A 26,588-nucleotide genomic window follows, 5' to 3' on the forward strand; every position below is an offset into this window, starting at 1 on the left:
AGATCCATTGTTGGTGCTTTGTGTTTAATATGAAGAAAACCTTAGTTACTTCAAAATTATAAAACATTTTTCAGTTTCTATAGAAGTATCTCAATGCCTAAGTTACAAAATCACTAGAGGTGAAAAGTCGTTAGGAGACAGCAGAAGAAAATTACAGTTTATTCATCTACATCTGTTGTCTTTTTACTTTCAGGAAACAGTTGCTGTTATTGTGCATGTCCTGGTTATCTGGTCTGGATCACCCTTCTGGTGCCACAGCATGTACAGAACTTCCCCAAAGGAAACAGTCCCTTGGATCTGACTGGCCTTGGATCTGCATGAACTGAATAACAACTGCACGTCAATAACTCATCTCACTGAAACCCACTGGATGGTGGATTTTCGCCTGGTCAGAAGTGGTTACACATTGCATAACTGTTTGGGAAGATTAGTTTCCTTTGCAACATAAAAAGATGGCTGAAGAAGAAAAGCTCTCTCTGAAGAAAGCAAGTCAGTTTGGTATTAATGGATATATTCCATCAGTACAACTATGCAATGGAAATGAAAATGCCACCCTAAGTTATTATGGCTGTTGTTTAGACAACATGCAAATAAACCATATGTGATTGGTCAGTCGTAAAAAAAGCTGGATGACTAATGGAGCTGACTGTCAAACAAGAGCCATCAGAAAAGCCATAGACTCAACCTTACCTTTAAATTAGTTATGTGTAAGAAAAACAGCCTGTTACAACTTGGTAATGCAAAGATCACATAAGCTTCAGAACACAAGGATTTCAGCCTTCCCTAGATACAAGAAATCTCTCCTCCCATTTGATATTTAATTTCTTTATTTTAGTGTTTGGTCTAATCAGCAATTAACTCTGAAAAAGCATCCCTAAAGAGAGTATGTCAGTTAAAAGTCTACATAATAACAAGAAGAAGAATGACAAACTTAGCTTCTTCAGGTGTAAGATATTCCTGTGCATCTTAGGAACAACCATAACATACAGTTCAAATGACAAATGAAATGGCTCACAAATAAACACGTTACTTACAGACTTTAAATTGTGATTCAATGGCCCAGCAAAACATGAAAATGCGCCCAGTGCTACTGAAAAGGAACAGTCTAGATTCAGCTGATTTCATGAGACAGCCACACCACCGCAGGAGCAAATCTCAGCAAGTTCGATTCAAGGATGATGGTGTGAACACAAAGGCAGAACTGGATACTAATCCTGCCCAAAATCTAGCATTCACCACTGGAAGAACAGAAATATTTACGGATCACAATTTTTTGCTGCATCAATCTCCATCTTTCCCAAAAGCTCAGAAGGGGCTTCGGAATATTGCCATACAAACATCTCCCAGCCTCAGGAAACACTTCCCGGTTTTTAAAAAGAAAAAGCTGACAGTAAGCAAGTCATTAACAGAAATGCCAACTGAGCCTGCCAATTCTATCCAAGTAAATGGCAATATTTCTGAACAAGACATTATGTCTTCAGATCTCTGCTACTTAAGAATAACTGATCATTTTGAAGATGGATTTAGGAATAGTGAAGTGAATGGTCAATTAAGTCAAAGACCATCAAAAGCACAAAGCAATGGACCAATCCACTCAGATGATTTCTCAGCAGCAGAGAAGACGACTGTTTCCACACAGGTACCTGAATACATACATGTGAGTTTTCCACAAGACAGCAATGTTTGCAGGGATGCACCAAACACAACCATGAATTTAAGTAACTCACTACATTCTTCTACTGTCATAAATGGAAACAAAAATAATGAAAACAGAACGCTGTCATCTAATTCTGAAAAAGCATACCCTTGCCTAAGCAATTCTACTAACTGCAGTGAATGTAATCCACATTCCGACTCTTGTGAAGCAGACAAAAGTGATTCTGAGTTGCCTGTTACCAGCGAAGATTCAAGCAGCAAGGCAACCGCTCCATTATCACCTCCATCAAACCACAGTTCATCTCCTTGTTGCCTCAGAAACTATCAACAGGCAGGAGAGCACAAAACAGATTCAAGCTGTGCGACATTAACGAACGATGATCACACAATAATGTCATCGACAAGCAGTAATGCGTCAAAATCTGTTCTGTCATGTAATACTGAAATCGAGAAAAATTCTACCCAGTCAGATGTTTCTCAGTGTAACAGCTGTTTAGAAGGATTTCACACAAAGTCTTATCTGCCAAGGAATGAAATAAAACCACAAAGCAAGACAGAGATTAGCGAAATAAATCAAATTCATTTGGCACATGGCGAACTCTGTGCCCTACAAGGCAGGCTGCAGTCTGTAGAGGAATCCTTGCAGTCAAACCAGGAGAAGATTAAAGTCCTTTTGAATGTAATCCAAGACCTGGAAAAATCCAGAGCCCTCAGTGAAGGGTATGGTGCATTTTAATATCAGTAATTCATCACAAATGTAAAGTAGATGTTAGCACTCTTTTAACCTTTGCTACTGAAAAAATATCTTTCTTGTGATATTTAACGATGAGTTTGCAAAACCAGTATCTCGCCCTTTTTCTGGTATTCGAGCTTCAACAGAGAAGGAAGTCTCTTTATAGTTTGGCTTTAGCTGACACTGCCTTTACTAAATCCAGTGTGAGACACAGTTTATTGACTCATTTTTTTATTCAGATTTATGGTGGCAGATACAAAGCCACTGACACCTGAAAGCTGGCAGTCTCCAGCTAGCTAAAATCTATGCAGTAGAACAACAAAGCCCAACAGCCTAATGTAATAACGTATGTAGAAACATATGGCAAGTCAGTTCTCTCTTAAATAGCAAGGCCAGATACGCACTTAGTGCCAAAGCAGTCCTCTTGCTGAAACAGTTTATATCAGCAAACCCATGCTTTTGTTCAGTAAATTACTACTGCCTTCATAAGCAAGCAAAAGTATTAGTGGCTAAAGCATAGCATCTGCAGACATTTGGGGACCAGTTACACTTTGTGACACCACAAACAGCCTTAAAGGGAACGCCTTAAAACCAGGAAAAGGCAGGAGGCCAGGTAAACTTCAGGAGCTTCAATATGTCAGGAAGATTTCACAGGAGGTGGAGGCAGGTGTTTAAAAGGGATTCAAACCATGAACATACAGCATGTGAAGATTGTTAGCAAGAACTCACTTCAGAATCTGACTTCAGAATGACTTTCTGCACTATCATAAGAATTCATGACCTGTATTTATTTTCAGTCTGCTCTCACAGTGACTATTAGCCAAGGTTGCAAATATTATTTAAGTAGCTTATTTATGCAACTGACTCATTGTAAATAATAATAATATTATAAATGCAACTAATGTCTAGAGATTGGACACCTTTGTAGGACAAGGATAAAATAGAATTTTATATATTTCTATGCTCAAAACAGGTTTTAGAATATCCTAATAATGCTTTCTAAAGCATTCTATTCTATTCTAAGCAGCTCCTACTTACAGTAAACGCATCTAGGATACATTTTAAAGTTCTGCTTTATGACAGTGGCCTATAATCCGTCAAATAATTTTTGTCATTCAAAGTATCAAGAGAATAAAGGTTCCATTTACATTTATTTTTTAAAGATATAACAACATGGAGCCTACATTATCATAGATTTACTTTTACTTGGCACAGCTAGCTTAGGCATCGAGAATAATCATTTATGCATAACTGGTATCAACAGTATTTACTGACTACAATTAAGGAATCAATGTGATAATCTTCCACATTTCTACAAACTCTGCAATGACAAAAAGAAGGTGGCATCGAGATTTTTGTGTAGGTTCAATTGCATAGAATTAGCACAAAGTATGACACTGACTTGCTCCTGTGGCTCAGCACCAGGTCTTTGCACTTGTTCCCATGTGGACACGAGAGGTTTGTGTGGGTGTGCAAAAACTGTCAGGACTTACCTGACTGAAGCCACGATTTTATACACCACAATTTTCCTGCAACTTCTGAAGAAAAATAAATCTATTTTGAAGAATTCTTTCTTTCTCAAAGTATTTTATCTGGGAGTCAAAATTACCTTCTTGCATTTCTGATGTATAACTCTCCCACTCACGCTCCAAATATGAATGAATTTACATTCATTTAAAACATTACAATAATATAAATCAAGTTAGCATTCATTTTACTCTGTAGAGATAATCTTTTTTATCTTGAAACATTTTGAGTAATGTCCATCTGGCTCTTAATATAAAAAATACTTCTGTTAGTTTCCACGGTTTCCATAATAAAAGTACTTGTGGAAGTAGCACAATGAGGTACATGAAGAACCTCCACTTTAATTCCAAAATAAATCAGGAAATTATTTGGTATCAACTGAACTCCCCTACTTCAAATAACTTATACTCATTAAGTGTGTGTTACGCATCCTTCAGATGAGCTACCGACCACAAATTGTTTATAATGCAGATCTCTCCATCATCAAAATAATTCAACTCTAGTTGGTGTTAAGTCCAATTTCTTGTTTTCTCAACACTCCAAATTTGTATAGTATTCGCAGTAAAAACCTGACTTGTTTATAGTCAAGTGAGGAAACATGAAAAGGGGAAAGAATTTAAAGCATAAGGGCAGAGATAAGATTGATTCACCAAAAGCATGGATATTCAAATACTTTAAAGGGTGTTTATAAGAATATAAGTGTGTTTATAAGTTTGTAAGAAGCAGTCGCACATCTGTGTTTTCCTAACAAGTATTCATGCAAGAACCGACAATCAGAATCTTAACAGCATGAGATAGGGAAGACAAAAAAAATAAAAACATAAATCAACATAAAGTCTGGGGATTTTAAAGCAACTTTCTAATTTAGAGTTTGACACCAGAATTTTTAGTAAAGATAAAATAAGTGGTGAACAGAACTATTTTTATTCATGAAAGATTCAGACATCTGTTAATTCATCTATAAATGAACTACTGTCTATTACAGGCGTAATTTCTATCACACTGGTCAAGACCTCAACAACTGCAGCACCTGTCAGAACACGGCATGTATCATTTACAGGTACTTCACTCCTTCACAGAACTGTGTGTTGTCTGTCTCTCTCACAAATGTACAATACAATGTTTTGCTCACAGCTATAAGAGGTCTTACTTTTTATTAATCCAGTTTTTAACAGAAGATGAAGTGGTATGCATGAGGTGGTTGGTTTGTTTTCCTGAGTAGAAAATAATTAATATTGGTATTATCTGAAAGAGTTACTGTACTTAAAATTCAAATAGAAATTTCCCACTAATGTTTCATAGCGTTATTATCACTAGCATGCTTTGAAAACCTTTCATGCTGTTTCAGATGATGAAATTCCCAAATTTAGATCTTGGAAAAGATAAGCACTCAATTCTCCAAATGCCAGGAAGCTATAGCTACAGTTCATGCTTATGTGAAAAACAACTCCCACACTTCCCACTTCAGTAAATGTTTATTTGTTATTATTTTAAGAGAGTGCAATTTGAGCGTAAGTTACTCCAAATATAAACTGCAGTTTATGGTAAACTCTTACGACTGAACGTGTTGTGTTCTGGAAGGTGTGCACGTTTCAAATGCTGAGTCTATACAAACACACTGTAAGAGTCTTCAGCTCACCAGCCATTATCCAGAACAACAGTACGTACCAAGTCTTGGTTATGCCGCACACATAGCTTGTCTACTCAGGATTTTATAAGGCTTCCACCAATTTGTAAACACATTCTCTGCAACCTCAGTTATGAGGCAGAAAACACACATCTTCAGTTACGTGATTAAGATTTACTGGGCTTCACAAGATATTAAGTAACATATTGCACAACTGCAGCGTAATCGGAGCTGGAGCTTACACTTTGCCATTTTAGATCCTCTCCAGTAGTGCCACACACTGCAGACTTCAGAGGATGAAGAGGAAAGTGAATGCATGATCAGCATTTACATATGGTGTCTTAGGCCTTATTTGGAGAAGCAGAGAATATGTATTCAAACCAAAGGTAGTGGAGAAATTATAATACTGCTACTTTAATCTTGTCTTTTTGCATTCCTTTTATTGTGAGGGAGACTTAAAGGACTTTGCAGCTGATGAGCTACTTACTTAAATCGCATGCTCATTTTGCTTGCTATATGTATCATCTTTCTGATGTGCTGTACTGTATTAAAGTTTAGGTTTTTTGAAAAGCTCAGTGGAAAATAAGCTTTCCAGTCACATATTGTGAAGATCAGGTGTTCAAGTTAGACATTCCGCTGCAAAATTAAGGAGAAGTTGATTTGAAACATCTCCTAGAAATTGTTTATACCTTCAAAGATATTTATACTTATTAGTAATCCAGAGGCTATAGATGGCTAAACATTTTTACATTTACTAAAATAAAAGGTAAGATAATTTCTCTTCTAGGTTGAAAAATTTGCCTTTATTGCAAAGAATATGTCAGCCCATGAGCTTTGCCAGTTTGTTAGCACTATGAGCACAACAAGCTTAGGAAGCTTGTTAGGTAAAGTCAAGTACGGACAGAGCATTAGACCCAATTGTTCAACATACAACTCAGTCAAGTGCCAATGTCCTAAACCTCTGGCAATGAACTCTCAAAGTAACTGATATGTCACACATTAAACACCACAACGCCTCTGAGACAAATTTGTTAGTCTTCTCGGTCCACCGGATACTCCAGGAAATTACATGACTTATCCAAAAGCACAGGCTGAAGCTGTATAAAAAGGAAGATTTCCTTTACTTGGTCATTGTCTCTGAACAAATAACCCCTGTGTATTTTGACAGGAACAGAGATCACTCTAGAATTTATGTACAAACTACCCTTTACCACAGGACTTTTTCTCTCTTCAGAATAAACACTGTTTGAATACAGGAAAGATTCTGAGTGACAAGCACAAGTATTTGAAGGAAAGAATGGAGGAAGAAATGAAACACTGATGTGCCTTTTTGATTTACTAGGAAGTTTATAATGATAATGATGCCTGGAGGCTTACAGTGCAATGATTAGTAGAATACATACAAGAGAACGCAGTTCCTCTAAAGAGTTTCTATTTAAAGAGACAAAACAGAGGACAACAAGGAAACATAATAGTTTTCACTTTAGAGAGATGTTCCACAAGACGTGGTTAAGCAAAAAGCATCTTGAGTAACTAATATTTCATGTTCATAACATATGCAGTGGCCACCATTCTGAAAGAGGTAATTGTTATCAGGTTTTACTCTAGACGAACCCTTGCAATTCTTGTGATTTATGTAGCCTAAAAAATCCATGCAAGTAATTTTTCCACTAACATAACATCACTGTGGCCATTAACTATAGATTCACATGTTTCATCCTGATTGCCATTTTCCTGCTCTTGAAGAACCTCAGTGATTCAAACACTGCACAAGCAGAATGTCGGCTCACTCTCACTGAACCATCTTTATCATGCACATTGTAAGCAGTCCTCAAGTCAATCAATATCCTAATCTCATATCAATCCAAATGTGGATTACACTGATCAGTAAAGTAATAAAGAGCTTTTCAGTCTAGCAGGGAATAGGTCTCCAGTGGCTCTAAGTTTAGCTTTATTAACTATCCAGCAAGGTTATGCGAGATGACTTGTGACTTTCAATCTAGATCCTGTAAGACTAATACTTGTATTATAATAAGCCAATGCAAGTAGCAACGGAAAACAGTTATCTCAGCATATAAGGCACAGTATTAAATGAAGACTGAATCAACCTCTTGCCTCTAGAAATGATCACTCAAACATGAACTTAAAAACTTTCAAAAAGGGAAGAAAACAGGAACATTAGCAGATGCTGTCCTTACATACACTATAAACCAAACATTTAATTCTCTAGTATTTGTGATCTGTGAATACTGAAAAGCATTATGCTGCAGTAGTAGCAATATTCAGATAAAATTGAGGACACTGATCAAATTTGCCATTTATATCACTTTCTTCTGCTTCTTTCATATTTATTATGTATTGCTCCCTGTCCTGAGATACCTCTCCAGATATTCTAAATTAGAATACTCCTGTTGCTTTCTTTTTGCCAACTGAGTTGTTTCATTTCATTAAAAACCCTAAAACATATTCATTATAAGGCAACCAAGCTTCTAGTTAATTTCAACAATTTATTCAACGATGTTCATGGATTTCTATATGCATACAAATACTCACAACTGATAATGTTTAAGGATCTGCATATTTACTAATTTTAGAGAGTTTCCTACTCAGTGCCCCATTCCGGTGACATCCAGCATCCCTCTGATGATGCCTCCTCCTTCCTCCCAAAGCTCCTGCATTATGGAGAATACAACCCGCTCCTTTCGTCTCTCCCTTTCACCTGCTAAAACTTGCACAGCAGACATATTTGACAGAGTTCCCACTCTCCTGCCCAGAAATGACGGTTGAAATAAAGAAAAACCAGACAGCATTGCATCTTATCTAACTTTTTCTTTGTTTTTGTTTAACTGTGCTGTCTGCATCAGGCTGCTTAATCACTATCCGCATTGATTCTCTCGAACCTTACGTTATGCACATATCTGCTCTTATCTAATTAACATCTTGGCTCTCATTTGTCATCAATTGTAATTATTGGTCTCAATGGAGAAAATGAGTTACATTCTACTTTCCTGTTAGCTAATACCACTTATCTCAAAGACTTATATATTTGCTTAATTTCATGTCTTTTTCGTTCTAGCAGGTATCCTAGCGGGAGACATTCACATTTACCAAAGTTAAACACATGAGAGTTTTGAATTCATGCCAAACATATGACAGAATTAGATTACAGTATCAAAATCTAGCTATTGAATAAAACGGATTAAAATGTCATGCTAGTACATTTTCATTTCTTCTCCCTTATTTTTTTTGCATTGTTCTGGGCACAATGCTGGAGTGCTTATATAAGAAAAAGTTTTCCCTCAGAAAAGTTTAAGAAAGGATTTATTTTCAAAGTAGCAACTTATATACCTTCGTGTTTTAACCAAGCTCTAATATTGACTAATGCCAAATTATTCTAATGAGGTAAGCATCCTTTGCATGTGTTTCTTAAAGAGGGAATTTCTCACTAACTTGAATCGCTTCCTTTTTGTATAGTGTGGAATACGACTTCAGACAACAAGAAGGAAGATTTCACCAGATTTTGAAAATGCTGGACCACGTAGACCAAGATCCAGCTTCAGCTTCACCTCAGAAGCTGCCACCTGATCCCCCAGCTCCCGAGAAAAAGGAGTTCAGAAGAAAAACCAAGAAGGTGAAAAGAAAATGCTTCTGGTGGATTTGACTTCCTTAGGGATCCTCTTACATTTCAAAAGACACTGGAACAGAAAGAGGTCGGAGAGCACACGCCTGAAATGTGCTATTACAGAACCGCAAAGCTAAAGAATGTTTAATTAGAGTATCTGAAAAACCAAAAGTATTGAATTTACTTACATCATCTCACTGAGCAAAGGCGCGTGAAGATGCTGTTTTCAAAAAGAAATGGTTTCTTTCAAAAGGAAGCTCTCATTTTTTCCAAGGACACTTTCATATGCTTTGTAAGGACATTTTTTTTCAACTTTCCAAAAATAAAGAGGTTTAAGTCTCTACTTTAAAAAAACGGTGGTAAACACAGCTAATGGTGCCACACAGTCTTTATTTCCTATTTATAAGCAAAATGGACTAAAAGTAAAAATCTTCATTGATCTTTAAACAAACTGCATAATCAAGAACAAATTCAGGGAAATCTACATTTTTCAAACCAATCTCTCTTCAAAAGAGACAATTAAAATTATTTCACATCACCACTGATTTTTTTTTCTGTCATCTAACATTTATCAACAAAAAAATGAATTTCAGGTTAAGTTTTATTCTGTCCTTTTATTGGTTCCATTTAAAAATCACCCATTTAGAAGTTTTAGCTGTTTAACAAGACTTCTCTGAAAAAGAGTCATAAGACAATAGAATATCTCTGGAATTTGAGTGTTAAGCCCCTACTCAAACAAGGTCCAACTGGGTGAATTTGAGCTTTGAGTATCTCCATAGACAAGGATCCATAACCTTTTGGCGCAAGCTGTTCCAGTTTTATTCTTAACTTCTGATCTGAATTTCCTGTGTTCTGACTTTGGTCCATTACATCTTGCCCCATCCAAATACACCTTCCAGAAGAATGAAATGGATAATAAAGCCTCTCTCCTAAGCTATCACTTATTAAAGCCTGAACAAATGCAATTTTCACTGTCTCTCCTCACCTTTTACGTGCAGCCGCACTCACCTTGGCGCTCTCCCTCCAGTAACTCATGTCTTTCATCTATCTGGAAGCCTAAAACTGGACACAACGCCTCAGATGCCATCACACAATTGCTGAACAGAGGATAATAACCATTTTGGCTACGGTCTTGCTAAATTATTTAAGACCTGTCCCTCTATACCAAAATGTCCCAAGATGTGGGGTTTTTTTTGCCTTAAGATATAAGTTGATACAAAACTGATAATAAAAATAGTATTTAATGAACTTATCTGTATTATATCCAAAAAATATACGTATTGAAAGTATTTTATCAGATGTCAATGCATCAATTTCTTTCCTTCAAATATAATTGAGTTACCAGCTAGCACAGAGTATGCCAATGTAACCTAATAGTTGGTGATATTATTATTTTGCTCATAAAAACATGGTCACATTTCATATGGGGGGCAGAGGGGAAAAGGCTTTTCCAAAGCAAATTTAAAGGGCACCCTGAAACCCCAAATAATGTATTTTATGTTTAGTGGAATGTACTGCAGACCTTTTCTTAGAAGTGACTCTGGTTAATTAGTTCAAATGGTGCCAGGGTATTCAATAAATTAACCCCTGGATCCTATTTTTCTAACTTATATTGTATTAACTGTTCAATGTTAGTTCAAAATGTCTGTACACTTTTTGTACAATTCTGTGTTCCTTCAATTCTTAGGGTTAATTACACATATAAAAACACATTAAAAACAATTTTGCACAGAAGAATTTTGTCTGGAAGAACTAAGTTTTTTGATAAAACTAGATTTCATTTAAAAGAGCACATTATATGTGACATGGCTTACTTTATCAAAATTGTAAAGGACTGACAGTTTCAAGAAACAATTTCATGTTAAGTTCAGTCAGGATGGAAATGACAGGCACAACAGTATTATTTTGGAGGTTTCTCAAAAGAAAAGTCTTATACAATTTCTTATGATGAAAAAGGATGCATGTAGTGAGTCAGAAATGCTCTTCAATAATAATTTGCGGGTATAACAAAGGTAAGAATTCAGTTTTTACATCAGACCATGTCATTATATTACACTCAAATACATGTACTGCTTATGCTGGTATGCCAACAGCATTCCCGTTTTGCATTAGTCTCTATAGTTGATACAATGAAGGACTTATAAGTGTTTAAGTTTTCCTTGCGTATTAAAATAACATGTTAAGATTAATATTCTCTGTGTTAAAGGTATAATAATAAGCAATACCAACTTGCGTAACACTAGCGAAACCAGTAAGTTACTTTTCTGTAGTGAATTGATTTTCAATAATTTGTTACCATGTAAAAGCAATTTTTTTGTCTTTCTTTTTGTTAATAAGCACAAAAAACCTCATTTTAAGCTGTCTGATTTTGGTTTGCATGCGTAATGAATGTGATGCCTTCAATATATTCTCCAAAGTATCCAGATTATTCTATTTAAACAAACCACAGTATTTTGATTCACCACATAGCAAAAATCAATTGCTGGGGTCAGGAAAACTATGCAAGAACAGAAATACTCTATTTAGTTTAAGAAAGTCCAACCAAAGATAGTTCTAAGTAAGGCTCTCAGTCTTTCTTATGACCTGCACAAACACCAGTACTTCTGAAAAACTGAAATGTACTGATTTAAATGGTTACAAGTTTTATATTTTAATGTCTGATCTTGATGGAATTCAGAATTTTAGACTATTTTTAATCCTTAATCTTTCAGTCAAAATTAGTCTTTGTTCTCCGTCAGTTGTTTTTCAATTCTCTATCACTAAAGTAAGTATTATTTATATACGGATATGAAATTCTCTTTTTGCCATATGCACACCCAGCAGCAGAGGAACACTCCAAGTATCTGGGCCAGCCAACTCCCAGCTCCCAATGCTGCAATTTAAGAACATTCACTTGTCTTTCAGCCTGCCCTCTGTTAAGTGTTTTCAAGTTCCCCCCCTTCAAGGCATTCATTTTCCTTGAAAGAAACTATGAAATTAGAGTGCTGCTGTAGCACTGTCCTTCAGAAAGGTTGCTCCCAGGGTTCTCTACTTCAGAACTTCAGTATAAAGGAGATTTTTCTTGAGTAAGCAGTAGTAGCATCAGCCAGCCAAGTTCTAAAATACATATTTAACATCCAAACAAATGACTTCTCTAAAACACAGACAGAAGTCCCTCATTCTCCTTCCAGAGTCCGACTGTCAACAACAATCACGCAATACTTTGACTGAAAATTAAGTAAAAGTAGGCCAGAAGTCAATTATTCCTACAAAAGGATAAGCATCATAGTTCCACAATAAAGCTACACCTCCTAATTGCAAGAAGTTATTATATCCAGTCTTCTCCACAGCACCTCACACACAATAGGCCTTCTACATAGAATTTTAGACAACATGGGCATTTATTGGCATGAAAGGCTATTTATTATATTAAAAGGTAACAGTGGGGAAGTGTTAGTCATGGTATGCATCAGCCACAGCAAGAGGGTAAGAGTGCTTAGTTGCTATACGTTTTGTTTAGATTTAACAGAGAAATGTTGATATCTTAGCAACACAAAACACCTAACATTTCATAGCTTTGCAACACATAATTGGAGAATGTAAGATATGTGAAAAAATATAAGCATTGCTTTTTGTTTTCTTGTTTAATATTTTTAAGTATTTTAGCAATCAATTATTAATTAATATAGGAAATTTAAGAAAATTACCAGATACACACTATGCAATTTGTGATATCAAATTTAGAAAAGCAACAGAAATGGGTAGAGCATTAGAAGATAACTGTACTGGCTATAAAAACTTCTCTGATTTAGACGATTACAGTGTAATGCCTAAAACCAGCTCCCAGAGTAGGAAATATATGTTACAAATACATACAAACATGGTCTCCAACTAAATTGAAAATAAACACACACACCCCCCCCAAAAAAAATAGAAACAAAAACAACCCACCCCCCAAAAACCCCACAACACAAACCCAAAGCTACTTGACAGCACTTGCATACAAAATATTGTAGGATTCTCTGAAATACATATTTACATGACAAGTACAATATGCTGTTTGTAAAGCATTGCACAGAACATGGCAGAGTCCAGAACTACTGTATTTGAAATTGCTGTTTTAAGGAGTCAACCTAAGTTTCTTAAAAAATACAGAATGTATGAAAATAAAATACTGATTTCTCTTTGTCATGTAACAGCATTTCACACAGGACTTGCTAGAATTTTGTGGACTACAAGTCATTCGAAAAAGCCACAATCCTTAGTAATTATGCCAGCTTAGATACAAAGCACCTTCCTAATGAAATGTATTATCTAATGTATATTTTCTAAATTTCTAGGTTCTTTAAATGTGATGTTATCTTTTGCAATAAAATGAGATATTTTTCTTAGGTTTCAGGAGTCAATTAATAACAAACAACATTTATGTTACAAAGGAAGTGAACAATTGTTCCTTGGAAAAGAAAAATAAATGGGAAATTTCTCTCTTTTGTGAAATAATTCTGTAGCTTTGAAAAGGATTTCAATTTCAACTGGAACACTGAATAAAGCTGGAACTTTCAGCTAGGCTGTGTGTATATTTGAATATATCATATTCTCCAACCACCGCAGCTCTACCAAATTGTTTCTATGGTCATTATTTCCCCAAAGACTTGTGTGCTATCTAGAGGAGCTTTGGTTAACTGAGCACACTGTTTTGTTTCCAGCAAAGTGTTAGTACAATATCTTACATAAATATTTTCTAAAACCTTTTCTGTGTAGCATAACTACAGTCTCTTCATCATGCTAAATTGATATTGTGAACAAAATGAAGTTTGGGAGTACCGAAGAAAAGCTTTAAAATGTAAATGTGATATTTTTATTTACCTAACCAAGTACTTCTGCACACCACATGCTCCTATATGGTTTACTTCTACAATTACTGCAGTAGGGACTTAACCACATCTCAACACCCTTTAACTAAGAGTTTAAATTTCATTAAGTATTAAATACAAAGCTCGAATAGCCAACTTCTGACAATAAACTTGTCCCTCTATTACAAGCCTAAAAGCACTTCAACTACCAACAGTCAAGGATTTTTTTTATATTGTGAAGATAACCCAGCAGCTGTTAAAGCCTTCAAGTGGCAGAACATCACAATGAAGGCAAGAGTGGCATTTAAGTAAGTCTTCTCTGCAGTAGCTGCAGAGAGCTAAATTACTTTTCCATCACAGACACCCTGTCCTGAAGGGATGATGTCCTCCGAGCCCTCGCTTCCCAATAATTACAGGAGCAAAGCTCCCAGCAGGCTTTCACCAGCTGAGCACAGCACCTTCCCTTAGATTCAATTGGCATTGTAGCAAGAAAAGATAAAGGCAACTGTAACCCAAAATCCTTTTAACTCCTTCTCTGCCAACAAGCTAGAAGATTGTGAAAAGGACACCTGAATATGAAAATTAACATGCTTATCACTGTCAGAAAGCAAAAGAAACCTTGGGTAAATAAAATCCAGTACTCTAGCTAGTGTAAGACATCAAACTTGCAAGGAATGGCAGGTCTTGTAAATTTAAACCAGCAGCTATTCCATACATCCCACCTAGACTTGCAGAGTTCACCATACTTCCAGCAACTTTAGCTCAGAAGGCCATAATTTCTGACTATGTGCTTCATTTTTTAAAGATTAAGCACTCAGGCTTTCAACAGGTTTGGTCCTTTCAAGAAGTTTTAAAGCAGACCTGCAAATGAACTGGGTGAACTGAAGGTGGTACACAGAGCATGAGCTGAGCTTAATTCAACAGTTCTTTCTGAATGCAAGGCTATTTTGTTCATTACAAACAACTTCATGTCACATGTCAAAGACTGCTCTGTTGAGAGATCTTGTCTCAGCTCTAGAAGACTTTATACTTCATTGGAATTCTGCTTTGAAAAACCTCTAAAATGCTTAATATACACATACGCATAGATGCTTATAAGCGTTATTAACAGACATCTGTATTTCAAAATTCATACTGGATGTGATCTTTTAAGGTAAAAACAGCTGAACAAATTACAGCAGATGAGGAAAAAAAAAAACAAACATCACAACAGATTTCTCAAGCCATTTCAATTTACTGTAACCAGCTTGTTTCCTAATGATAAGGATCTTTATTGCTGGATTACTACAATTTCATTTTCCTTCTTCATTTACTGCTTATGGTATCCAGAAATACTCCTTAAGAGATTGATTACATTTTCCATGCCACTCACATGCTGCTTTCTTTGCAACTGGGTCTTCATTGAAAGCCTCTGCCCATTGTGACCATGTGTGCACACCAGAGGGTCACAAAAAGAGGAATAACAGACTAGAGTTGTGATAAACAGTTAATGATACAATTTCTGAACCTTGCAAATATACCAGCAGGGAGTTTGAAGCAACCGTTGGCAAATATGTCCTCTGAAGACCTCAGTGATTAGGAGACACACATGCTCTGACTGGCAACGATCTAAAATTGTTGATTTTGTTTTCCGACAGAAATGAATAAGGAAACAAAGCACATTTTAAAAGACGTGCAATGTACCTCTTGTGGCAAAACAATCAAGTAAATGCTGCTCATGATTTTTCAGAATAACGTACATCTCTAAAGACTGACAATTAATATACATCTTCTCTTAAGCGCACAGTCTGAATGACAAGTTCCATAATTCCGGCTGAACACAATCGGCTTGCATTCTCACAAATATGCTAAATCAAGAGGAGCGCTCATGAAATATGTTCGTAAATCTGAATAAATTGCAGAATCTGTCCCTGGATATAACTCCCAAACCATGGAAGCTCCACAAAAATCTCAGGTGAGTGCTCTGTGCCAGCTCATCCCCAGATATTTCCCCTGTGCACAAAGAGCATCATCTTCCCCCTCCAGACACAGAGCCAGGAATAGCAGCTGTTCCATAGCAACTCTAACCCACCAAAAAGAAAAGCATGAGTAAAACAGAGCACCCATCAATTATTTACATAAGCTATTCAGAATAGCGGGGTTTTTTTTTTGTTAGTATTACTCACACACTTCCACTTTAGATTGATAGAAACACTATTTTCAATATGTTGAAGTGTGCCCTTTATTATGTACGTTTGTAAACCCTTCTTTTTGCAAACAGCAATTAACTTTAGTGTTTATTTGTTTTTAAGAATATACAAATCTCGCAATATTCAACTACACTTCAAAAGAAACTACAGACGCACAGCTGAATGAAAAAAGAGGAGAGCTTTAGACCTCTTACCCTAAACCTAAAAAAGCACACAAATCAGGACTCCGCAAATACTATATTTGCATTTTTTCAGGATAACTATAAAATTAACTTCAAAGCATTAAAAATACATTAAAATATTACTTACAATTAAGGGATCATCTCGTCCCATTGTAATAACAGTTCTGTTCACTGTGCGTAATAACTGTACCATTATTTCTTGAATATGGTGATAAGTTGACGCCTGTAAATGAAAAAAAAACAGTTTTGGTATTAAATCCATATGTCTTGTAAAAGGAAGAAGAAAACAACTATTTCCACGTTGACAGTTCAAGTTGTATAATATAACCCCTCTTCTGAAAGAACACCACCAATTCTTCCGGCTCCTACTGCTCCTTAGTTGCAGTAATTTTGGTGGAATCCTCATTTCAAGTGGCACAGTCCAATTTTAGCCCTACCTATCCCATAACTGGTTTTGGTTTGAAATATTCACTGCCCACCCCTCACTCAATGGACTCATGTTTTCCCAATAACTGAGGAGCCCTGGTACCAGATAACTGAGGCAAATTGTCTCATAGTTCTCCACATCTGTCAACAGCCCTCAGGGTAGTCTGGAGCTCAGTAATTATATTAGCTTGCAGTCACAAAGTATATAATTATTCAAAGAGAAAGTTTTCTCCTTTCATCTTCACAAACTGAAGATGGTCCACTCTTTTGCCCCATTGCCAAGGTACTGGTCAACCTGGCTGACACACTCCACTGGAGACCCACCAGCTGTCAGAACCAAGTTTTGAGTCATCTTGGCAGCCCAACGGCAAATAGTCACCAACTCACATCGAATGATCAGCACGTCTGACAGAGACCTCACTCATACCTACTCATTTATTTACTATTACCATTTAACCCTATTGTGTCCTTTGGCTATGACACATGAAAGCCTAAAACGATCTTCTCACCTGTTACAGCATTTCAAAATTTACTATATTCTATAAATGAACAAAGTATTCACAGAATAATTTGTTTGCAGTTGGCGTTATCTTTTCAACTGAAGTTTCTCTGGTGCGGGCCCATATTTATGAAAAGCCGGCACCTGCCCGCTGCTGCACAGCAGACATTTGTCAGAGTGCTTTGACAAAGATGCTTTCTCTACCATCTCCTCTACTTCCCAATATGCATACTGTGAGTTTTAAGGTTTATGACAGTCAAATAATATGAAAACCATAAAGTGTATTCGTATTTTAAATGCAGTGGAAATAACAGTGAAACTAGAAAAAAAAACCTATAGTGCATGTCTCCCCATATCAACTTTAATAATTAACTGAATACGCTTCTCGTCTCTATCTTGTTTTTTCTCTTTTTTAGAAAAATCACCTAAAAAACCTCGAGAGGCAAAATTGTACTTTCTTCTAGTAGAACATAACCACACATTAGGCAAATGATACCATACATTAGCCAAATGATTTACAAATTTCTGTATAAATCTAAAATGCTTCCAGAATTGTTTGCTAACATAATCAACAGCTTAAAATGTAGCTTCTGCCAATTATTGACTTTGTGCACGTTATACATCTCACTTTAATTTGTAGTCTAAATTAAGATTTTATTTTAGATTCCAGGAGAAAGAGTTTACTGTTACATTTAACCATGTAAAGCAGAATAAGTAAAAGCTTGTTCCAATACAGTAAATATTAAACCACAGGACATACGTCAGATTGCACGCCAAGTTGTTGTAAATGGGGAAAAGGGAACTGTTTTCAATTAAAACACAAACAAAAAGGCAGCGATTTCACCATGTTCTTCGTCAACAACTTACTTGCAGTTCTGAGCTTTAACTGTATTTCACAGGTGCTGAAAGCATCTCTCAAGCTATGAAGCTAATTATAGACATGATTCAGTCAAAACAATGCTGTCTATGTCCAAAAGCTGTTTGCTGTAGGGGCAATTTAAAATCCAAAATAAGCATCTCACCCAGATGCCTAACAATGACTGTCTATTCATAAAAATGAAGTCATTACCATAGACCAGTGTTCTTAACAACATACTTGCTACCTGCAGCAGCTCGACAGCAGCTGAAGAGGCAAGTGTTTGAACACAAGGATCTGATGATTCACATGTTCCCACTCACCAAACAATGTAGGGCAGAACAGCAGAGCAGAGCTGGTAATTTCACAGCATCTTTCTCTTTGACAAAGAAAATAAACTCCTCAAAAATCCTGTAACAACTTCAAAGGTCACCTCACAATATACTTTTTGACCGCACAAAACATATAACGTGCTTCTTATCTGTCTTACGTTTATATTCTCCTTCTGATGATTTTAGCAGAATAAATCCAACGCACAAATACCAAAGATTAGTTCACAAGAATTTTTAAACACTAATCCCAAACCAGATTTATGTATTGAGAGGGAAAAAATTAAGAAATACGGACAAGATGTTGGTGTTTTCAATACAAAGTTAAGCTTATAATTAATATTGTAAAGTGAGTCTGCCACTAATACCTGAAGTTTTCTCCTCTAGCAGGTCAAATCATCCATTTTCTTATAAAGATACTAAGAGCTACAGGAAATGAATTATTCAACAGAAAATGGCATTAATCAAAATGTTCAAGTACAATTCCACAAGAAATAATCTGGTTAATAAACAAAATAATTCTCTATACGTAGATCACACTGAATACCTGAATACTATCATATAATAACAAACTAGCCATATGTTTTTCATTTCCCTGGACAAGTATGTGATATGCAGTATTTCCCATTGCAAGTCAGAATTTTATACCCTTGACACAAAGTTTCTCACTTTAGCTGGAAAATAAACATCTGTGCTGCACTCAAGAGAAATCTGCACTGTGTCTTATAGACAAATTACTGCCTGATGTCTTAGATACTGCTGTATTGAAGGGGTTCCTTTCCTTTGGTCTTCTTTCTCCTTCAGATAAGTCATATCAAAAGCAGATTTTTAGTACTTAAGCAGGACCAGTGTCTAGCATAGCTAAAAAAATGAGACCGTAACCCATGGATTCCTTGCCAAGGAAAGAAGAAACTACTGGTGATAGTGGTGCATTTGCCATTGTAGTTAAAACAACACCGTCTTGTATTTAATGACATATATCTTAATATATTCTAACACCCACATTATCTCTGGTCAGGAATTGTATTGCCAGCAGGCATGCCAAGGTATGTATTTTTCTCAACAAAAGCACCTGGTTCTTCTGTTCATGTCCCAGCTATTCTACAGTGTTTCTAATCCTCCTGAATATGACATCTCCAGAGGAGTCATCAATGCTGAGACCACTACTGGATTTAAATCTACTCCAAGGGACTTTTCTCCTTATATTGGAAACTCATCAGTATTTATTACAAATACAATCAATAGATAACTGCCACCAAACATCTCACAGAGAATCTCCAGTTTATAGGCAACCTTCCTAAAAATAAATTATTGAAGAAAAGACACTTGTTTTAAACAAGGGTGAATGCATTGGAGTTTTTAAATACACATGTTAAATTTTCCGCAATTCTCATGACATAATAGGGTACATGTTGCCTAAAAAGTGATTTTTTGTCATAATTCAACAAGGTTTGCCTGGCTACATCCTTCAATAGAAGTAAAAGCACAGAACGCATTGTATACTTTGAACAACATCATTCTAAACAAATTATATAATTTGAATGGGATTTTTAGAAGACTGAAGTCCAAACCTGTGAAGAGTACAATCACCCCTTAAACCTCTGATCTGGACACACATGTAATACTGAGTGGTAAAACTAAACAAAGCACAAAAACAACCAAACAAAAAAAAAAAACCACAACCATCCAAACAACCACAAACCACCCAAAAAAACAAACCACCCGCTATTATTAAACATAACATTCTCCCCAGTTATAAAATGCATTTGATTTTATGTTCAGCTAAATATTTGCCTAATATCAAAGGGAGAACATCTCAAGAAAAAATAATTGAGCTTTTCCAAAGCTCTCAGCAGCACACACTAATCAAGTAGTTCTCAATTAAAATGTTCCCAAATGAAGTCTACAATATTTGTCTAATCATTTCAAGTCCTTGAGGCACACATACAGTAACTCATCCACAGAGCTGCCCAAAACAAACAGTTAGAAACCTCTCAAATGTGGAATTTACTGAAACAAACACTTGCTTTTTTTCAATCATCTTCGCACTTAATTTACACCTTACTTCTATAGACATTTCTATAGGAGATGTATCAGTTCAGATATAGGCCATCTTCCATCCCTCAAGCTTTATGTTTTTACTAATATTAAGGAAAAATAAACAAATAAAATATATACTTTTAAATGTTTTTTTCCCCAAGATGGAAACTAATAAGCACTTCCAAAAATGAACAAAAATACTTATTAGCAGGAATTGTACTTAGTAACTGGTTGTGTGCCAAGACTTGCACTTAAAATATGAATAAGATACAGGTTGAAAGGGGTGTTTTTCTTTAGAAACGGTTGCTCAAGAAATGAATAAAATAGAATTTTTTAAAAATAAAACCCCTACATTTTCAAATACTTTTTCTCTGGAAACCAGCCCATTGTGTTGCTACATCATTCTGGGTATATCAGTTCCTACTCTCGGAAAATAAACAAGGTAGAATCTACAAACTAGTCTTCAGAGTGCATGTAGTTACGTATGTGCGTCCCAAGCAACAAGCATTCGACTTCTTCATGCTGTACTGCACACAGAAATGTTCTCACACAAACATGAGCGACAAACCCGTATTTTCAGTAGGCACTAACAAGTCTTTAATATGTCAGCTTCTGTTACTATGGACTCCAATTGTTCAGTTTGAAAATAAACTTAATTTATGTGCTACACATGCAGAGAGTATTAACCCATCTTGCCTCATGGCTGTGTTTCACCTTTTAAAGTATGCAGAAATGAAATTGGTTTACTTTACATTACAGCCCTATAAACTTCAAACTTCACTCTTTGCCCTATCATACTTCCAACATTTCTCTTATGAATTCCATTTGAAATCCAAATGTTCCAATGTCTCCCAAGTATCACCTTGTATCAACCCCTCCTGAAGTTTTTATGTCTAAAACAATGCTGAACATAACTCGTGATACACAAGGAAAACTTGCCCTGTGCAAACAGACAAGCCTCTTCAGTTTCAAACTCAAAGATTTGTATGAAACCAAGCAAAGTGCTGCAGTGATTTCATTACTAGAAAAATAATCCATAGTGAAAAATGACAACTTGTCTTTATCCAAAGCCTGCAAAGTTTGAACACATGTATCAGAAAACTGTGGTTCAGGAGAAATCAGCACATATAGAGGAAATTACATAGAGGAAATTACAGCTTTCCTAATGTAATAAATTATGAGGTTTTCTCTGAATAAATTCCTCAAAACTCAATCAAATAACCTACTGCTCATTAAAAAGTGAAGGAATAAAAAGTCAATTCAATACTATCTCAAGTGAGAAAAGTAACCACCCTGATCACAATTTTTACAGTGCTCCAGAACTTCAGGAGTCTGAGGAAGAAACTACAGTACAGACCCAAAGTGAAGTATAGTGAAAAGGAATCTGTTTTACACAGGTATTGCTGAAAGCAGAAACCATAACCTTACAACATTCATACATGGAAAAACATTATTCAGAAATTAAAAAGGTTTTTATAAATGAAGCAACATAAAATTTGAAAATTATTCTAAATACTTAGAACACTCATAGAACCATCAAATACTTTGGGTTGAAGGGACGTTCCCAGCTCCCCCAGTGCCCCCCCTGCCATGAGCAGGGACATCTTCACCAGCTCAGGTTGCTCAGAGCCCCGTCCAGCCTGGCCTGGGATGTCTCCAGGGATGGTTCATCCACCACCTCTCTGGCCAACCTGGGACAGGCTCTCACCACCCTCAGCGTAAAAAATTTCTTCCTCATGTCCAGCCTGAATATTTCCTCTCAGTTTAAAACCATCACCCCATGTCCTACCGCAACAGGCACTACTAAGAAGTCTGTCTCCACCTTTCTTATAAGCCCCTTTAAGCACTGAAAGGCTGCAATAAGGTCTCTGCAGAGCCTTCTCTTCTCCATGCTGAACAACCCCAACTCTCTCAGCCTGTTCTCACAGGTAAGGTGTTCCATCATTTCTGTGGCCCCTCTCCAACAGGTCCATGTCTGTCCTGTGCTGAGGACCCCAGAGCTGGACACAGCACTGCAGGGGGTCTCACCAGAGCAGAGTAGAGGGGCAGAATCCCCTCCCTTGACCTGTTTGCCATGCTTCTTTTGATGCATCCCAGGATATGGTTGGCTTTCTGGGCTGCAAGCACACATTGTTGGTCCTTGTCCAAGTTTTCATCCACCAGCACACCTACATGCTCCACAGGGCTGCTCTCAACCCCTTCAGCCTCCAGCCTGGATTGATACCAGTGGCTGCCCCAACCCAGGTGCAAGACCTTGCACTTGGCCTTGTTGAACCTCATGTGGTTCACATTTACCCACTTCTTGAGCTTGTTCAGGTCCCTCTGGATGGCATCCTGTCCCTCAGGTGTGTCAAATGCACCACTTGGCTTGGTGTCATCAACACCATCAATAATCAGCTTGGTGTCAGAATATTCTAATTCATTTCAGTATGTATTTCATTGAACTTTACCGCTCAAAACATACAGGGCCTAAACCTCTTCTAGGAAAAAACACAGCAGCCTCACTGCTTTTAATAATACTCTGGTGATTTGCAGCAGATGACTATTTAAAGAATATGAAATTGAAAAAAAAAAAAGATAGCATAAATTTCAGTACGTCACCTTTAATACCTAAACTGCCCTTTAACTTACATTTATGAAAAATAGGAGAAAAGTTCAACTTGCCACTGACTTTGTATTAAAAATTTAAATGAGAATTCATCAGCATCAATAATTTACTACCTAATCAGCACAGGCTTACTACAGACTTGAGCCATCTACATCATCACCAATACTTACAGGGTCTTGACAACTCAGAACCTCCAGGATGCTATTGAGTAATTCAACACAGTACTTCTTCTCTTGGATCTGGAGCTGCTGATCATCCTTCTGTTCCAGTAACTCTTTCAGCTCTTTTGTAATCACAGGAAGTAGAATGTCCCTGCATTCTGAAAGCAAGAAAATTATCTTAAGAACAAATATGAATCAAATACTACTTGAAAATAAACCCTCCTCCAGCCAGTGAAACACAATGTGCTTTAATGGCTACAGTCCCTTCCAACATAGAATTGTTGATTTTCCAATCATGCCTCAGGGATACTCTTAAACTTGTGTGATATTTTTGTAAGTCAACAGTACCCCTCATATATGAAAAATGCAAATTCTAAAGGCTGTTTAGCATGTCCTGAACACTTAGGGACAAATTATTTATTTTACATAAAAAGCACCTGGAAATCAGCTATGTTTAAATAGTGGTCTATGCATACATTCTTCCTTATTTAAATCTAAGGAAGCTGACACAAATTGGAAGCTATACTTCAATCTCACATGTACATTGACTCTTTAAGACAGAGGTGCTTATAGGAAATGTCAGGAGAACAAGCTGCACAAATTTGAAATAACTTCAATGAAGGCACTGTCTGTCTAGGAATCAAAGATAGAGAAGATTTTTTTCTCCTAATTTAATTGATATGTGCCACTGAATGATTTAAATAACAACGTACTTGTACAGTGGTATGTAATTTAAGAGAATACAGCACAATAATGTGAATAACTCTGAGCAGATGCTTCAAATATCTGTCATATTAATGAAAATAACCTAGGAAGAAACAGAGTTAAATGTAGCTTCAAAGGTTCCATCTCAGAATAAAATATGTATAGAACTATATAAGCATTCTAGCCACAGACAGTGAGCTGAAATTCTGACTCATTTCCACTCAACTGATTTCTTATTGCTTAAAATTGTCTGCCTTAACTCTCTGGAAAAATAGGTATATCACCAATTGGATACTATTTTCTATCAATACAACATAACACATTGTTAAAAAAATAATAGAACAAAACTAGATAACTTCTTAATGAAAAATTAAAATGCAGCTTTTTATTTTTTCTTTCAAGAATTATTCAGAACACAGATACCCTGACACAGAGCATAATCACTGATGAACAAGTGGAGCGTGAGACAAAGTGAAAACTTATCCAGTGTGATTTAAAACAAACAGGGGGCTCAGAATCCCCCCAAAATAAGGGTGCTAGTGCAGGAAGACAGGAGGGTAAGAATGAAAAAGAGGAAAAGAAGGGAAGTAGATTATAAATTTCTGAATTTTACAGATGACGTAAGAATAATCTGCATGGGTAGCTTCTGTTGCTTCAAGTTACAGCTCCAAGCCGTATAAAGCCAGGAGCTTGTAGTCACGTCTTAGTGGCAGCATGACTTCTTGCCTCAAAGTATCTCTGCTCTTGGTAATGCCACAACATTAATAAAAGGCTATTTATCTGATTTTCTGTAACCCTTGTTGCAAGCATCTTACTTAATGACTAAATTACAAACTCAGTAGTAAAACACCAGTTAAAGAACACATATTGACACAAGACCGGTTCAAAGAGCAGCATAATGAGGAATTTCACACAGCTTACAGTTCATTTATGTGACCAATTCTGCACATAGACAAGCTTCCTGCACTTAATGCAGGCCACAGACTACTCCAATTCAGAACACAAACAGCTGCACTTACACAGCACTTAGTAGATCATAATACAGGACATACTAATGCTCCTAAAGCACTTCAGTGTGGGTTTGTGTCCATGGAGACAAACTCCCCTCCAAAAGTTATCAATACTGGGAGATTTGTAGTCACCAGACTAGACGAACACATCCAAACTTTAATCTTCAATCACATGTCATAAGAATATAGATTCCAAATCAACAGCACATAAGAAATTCAGCTGGCAACTGTTTTCTTATAAATACCATTCTTAAAAATAGTGTCCTTAAAATATTTCTACTTCAAAAAAAATCAGTAGGGACTGTTATGCTAACACGCCTGTTCATAACAAAGTTCAAAGTCACATCAAGTGACATGACATCTCAGTCACTTGTAACCACTTGCAAAGAGGACGAAATGCTATATGCACATGGCAGTTTCACATCTGCCAGGATAAACATGCTTATTGCTCACACTTCTCCAAAATAATATCCATCTCGATTTTTAAACTATTAAGATCTCCCTTGAAATGTCTGACAGCTAGCAAATATAAAAATTCTCTTTGGGGAGCTTTTAACGTTACAGGAAGCAACTGGATAATAAAGCATAATAAAAAAAAAAATCTATATTCAATGAGCTTTATTTCAAAAGTACAGTAAGACTAGACTGAACAAAGTCATTGATCAAGAACCTTCTCCTTTAGCTATCAGACATTTTAAATGTGTACTCATATAGAAAAATACTAGGACTTCAAGGTAAGTATTATGTGTACATTAATCATCAAATCACATCTGACTTGACATGCCAGTCATAGACCCTTGCCCAATAATCAGGATGGACAGAAGAGATCATGAGCTACACGTTGTGCTGGACACCTTTAAAGAGGACTGGAAGTAAACTTCATTGAATTCAAAACTCCTCCATACCAGGGCTTCAGAGGCCATTTCAAACTCATCCTATGAGAATGCAAAATGCCCCCCGTTGTATATAACTCTTTTAAAAAGCCACACACACCTGTATTTTGGCAACAGAAACAAGTCTTTGAGATAATTCTTATTCTGCATAAAGTCATTCGATACTTCTTAAGCATTAAGATAGCGAAGCTTCTTGCATAGACAGAGTTTTCCTGCTGTTCTAAGAGGACACCTGAGGTAGAAGGTACAATTGATTTCCTCCAGTTTTAAGACCTAATTACTCTGCAAGGTTCATGACTCGCAGTCATACTTGGCATTCTAAATTAAAAGTTGATCCATATTTGACACATACAGAATCTGTTAAAAGGACTTCACATATGCAGCTGATGAATTATTTACAGTGCATTTTCAGATGTGAACAATGTTGAAGTGTCAAGCTACATGGAAATTTAAAGGTCACTTAACTAGCTTTAGCTATATTATTTCCTTCAAAAAAACCCCACAACACCGCCCAGGGCAGTGGTGGAGTCACCATCCCTGGAGGGGTTTGAAAGGCGTTTAGATGACGTTCTTGGGGACATGGTTTAGTGCTAGCTTTACTTTATGATTGGACTCGATGATCCTGTGGGTCTCTCCCAACCAAAATGATTCAATGACTCTGTGACACAAAGAAACTGCCTCAAGGGCTGTCCG

The 26,588-nt window shown here is 36.4% G+C and overlaps 2 protein-coding genes across 2 annotated transcripts in view; one reads left to right on the forward strand and one right to left on the reverse strand.

The window, feature by feature from the left end:
* DOCK2 (dedicator of cytokinesis 2) overlaps positions 1–26,588 on the reverse strand; it is a 169,785-nt gene that overhangs the window by 93,142 nt on the left and 50,055 nt on the right. Inside the window, exons 26-27 of the mRNA XM_082063591.1 lie at positions 23,297–23,445; positions 16,496–16,591 (exon numbers count right to left, since the gene is read on the reverse strand). Of these exons, the coding sequence (XP_081919717.1) occupies positions 16,496–16,591; positions 23,297–23,445 (245 nt within the window). The remainder of the gene's footprint in view (positions 1–16,495; positions 16,592–23,296; positions 23,446–26,588) is intronic.
* Positions 1,040–9,204, forward strand: INSYN2B (inhibitory synaptic factor family member 2B; the record flags this gene model as incomplete). Its single annotated transcript, XM_082063592.1, has 3 exons — positions 1,040–2,376; positions 4,902–4,976; positions 9,018–9,204. Exons 1-3 carry the CDS (start codon positions 1,055–1,057, stop codon positions 9,202–9,204), a joined length of 1,584 nt encoding a protein of 527 aa, XP_081919718.1. The 5' UTR covers positions 1,040–1,054.

The sequence above is a fragment of the Streptopelia decaocto genome, assembly GCF_964273445.1.
Source record: "Streptopelia decaocto genome assembly, chromosome: 12".
NCBI classification, from domain to species: Eukaryota; Metazoa; Chordata; class Aves; order Columbiformes; family Columbidae; genus Streptopelia; species Streptopelia decaocto.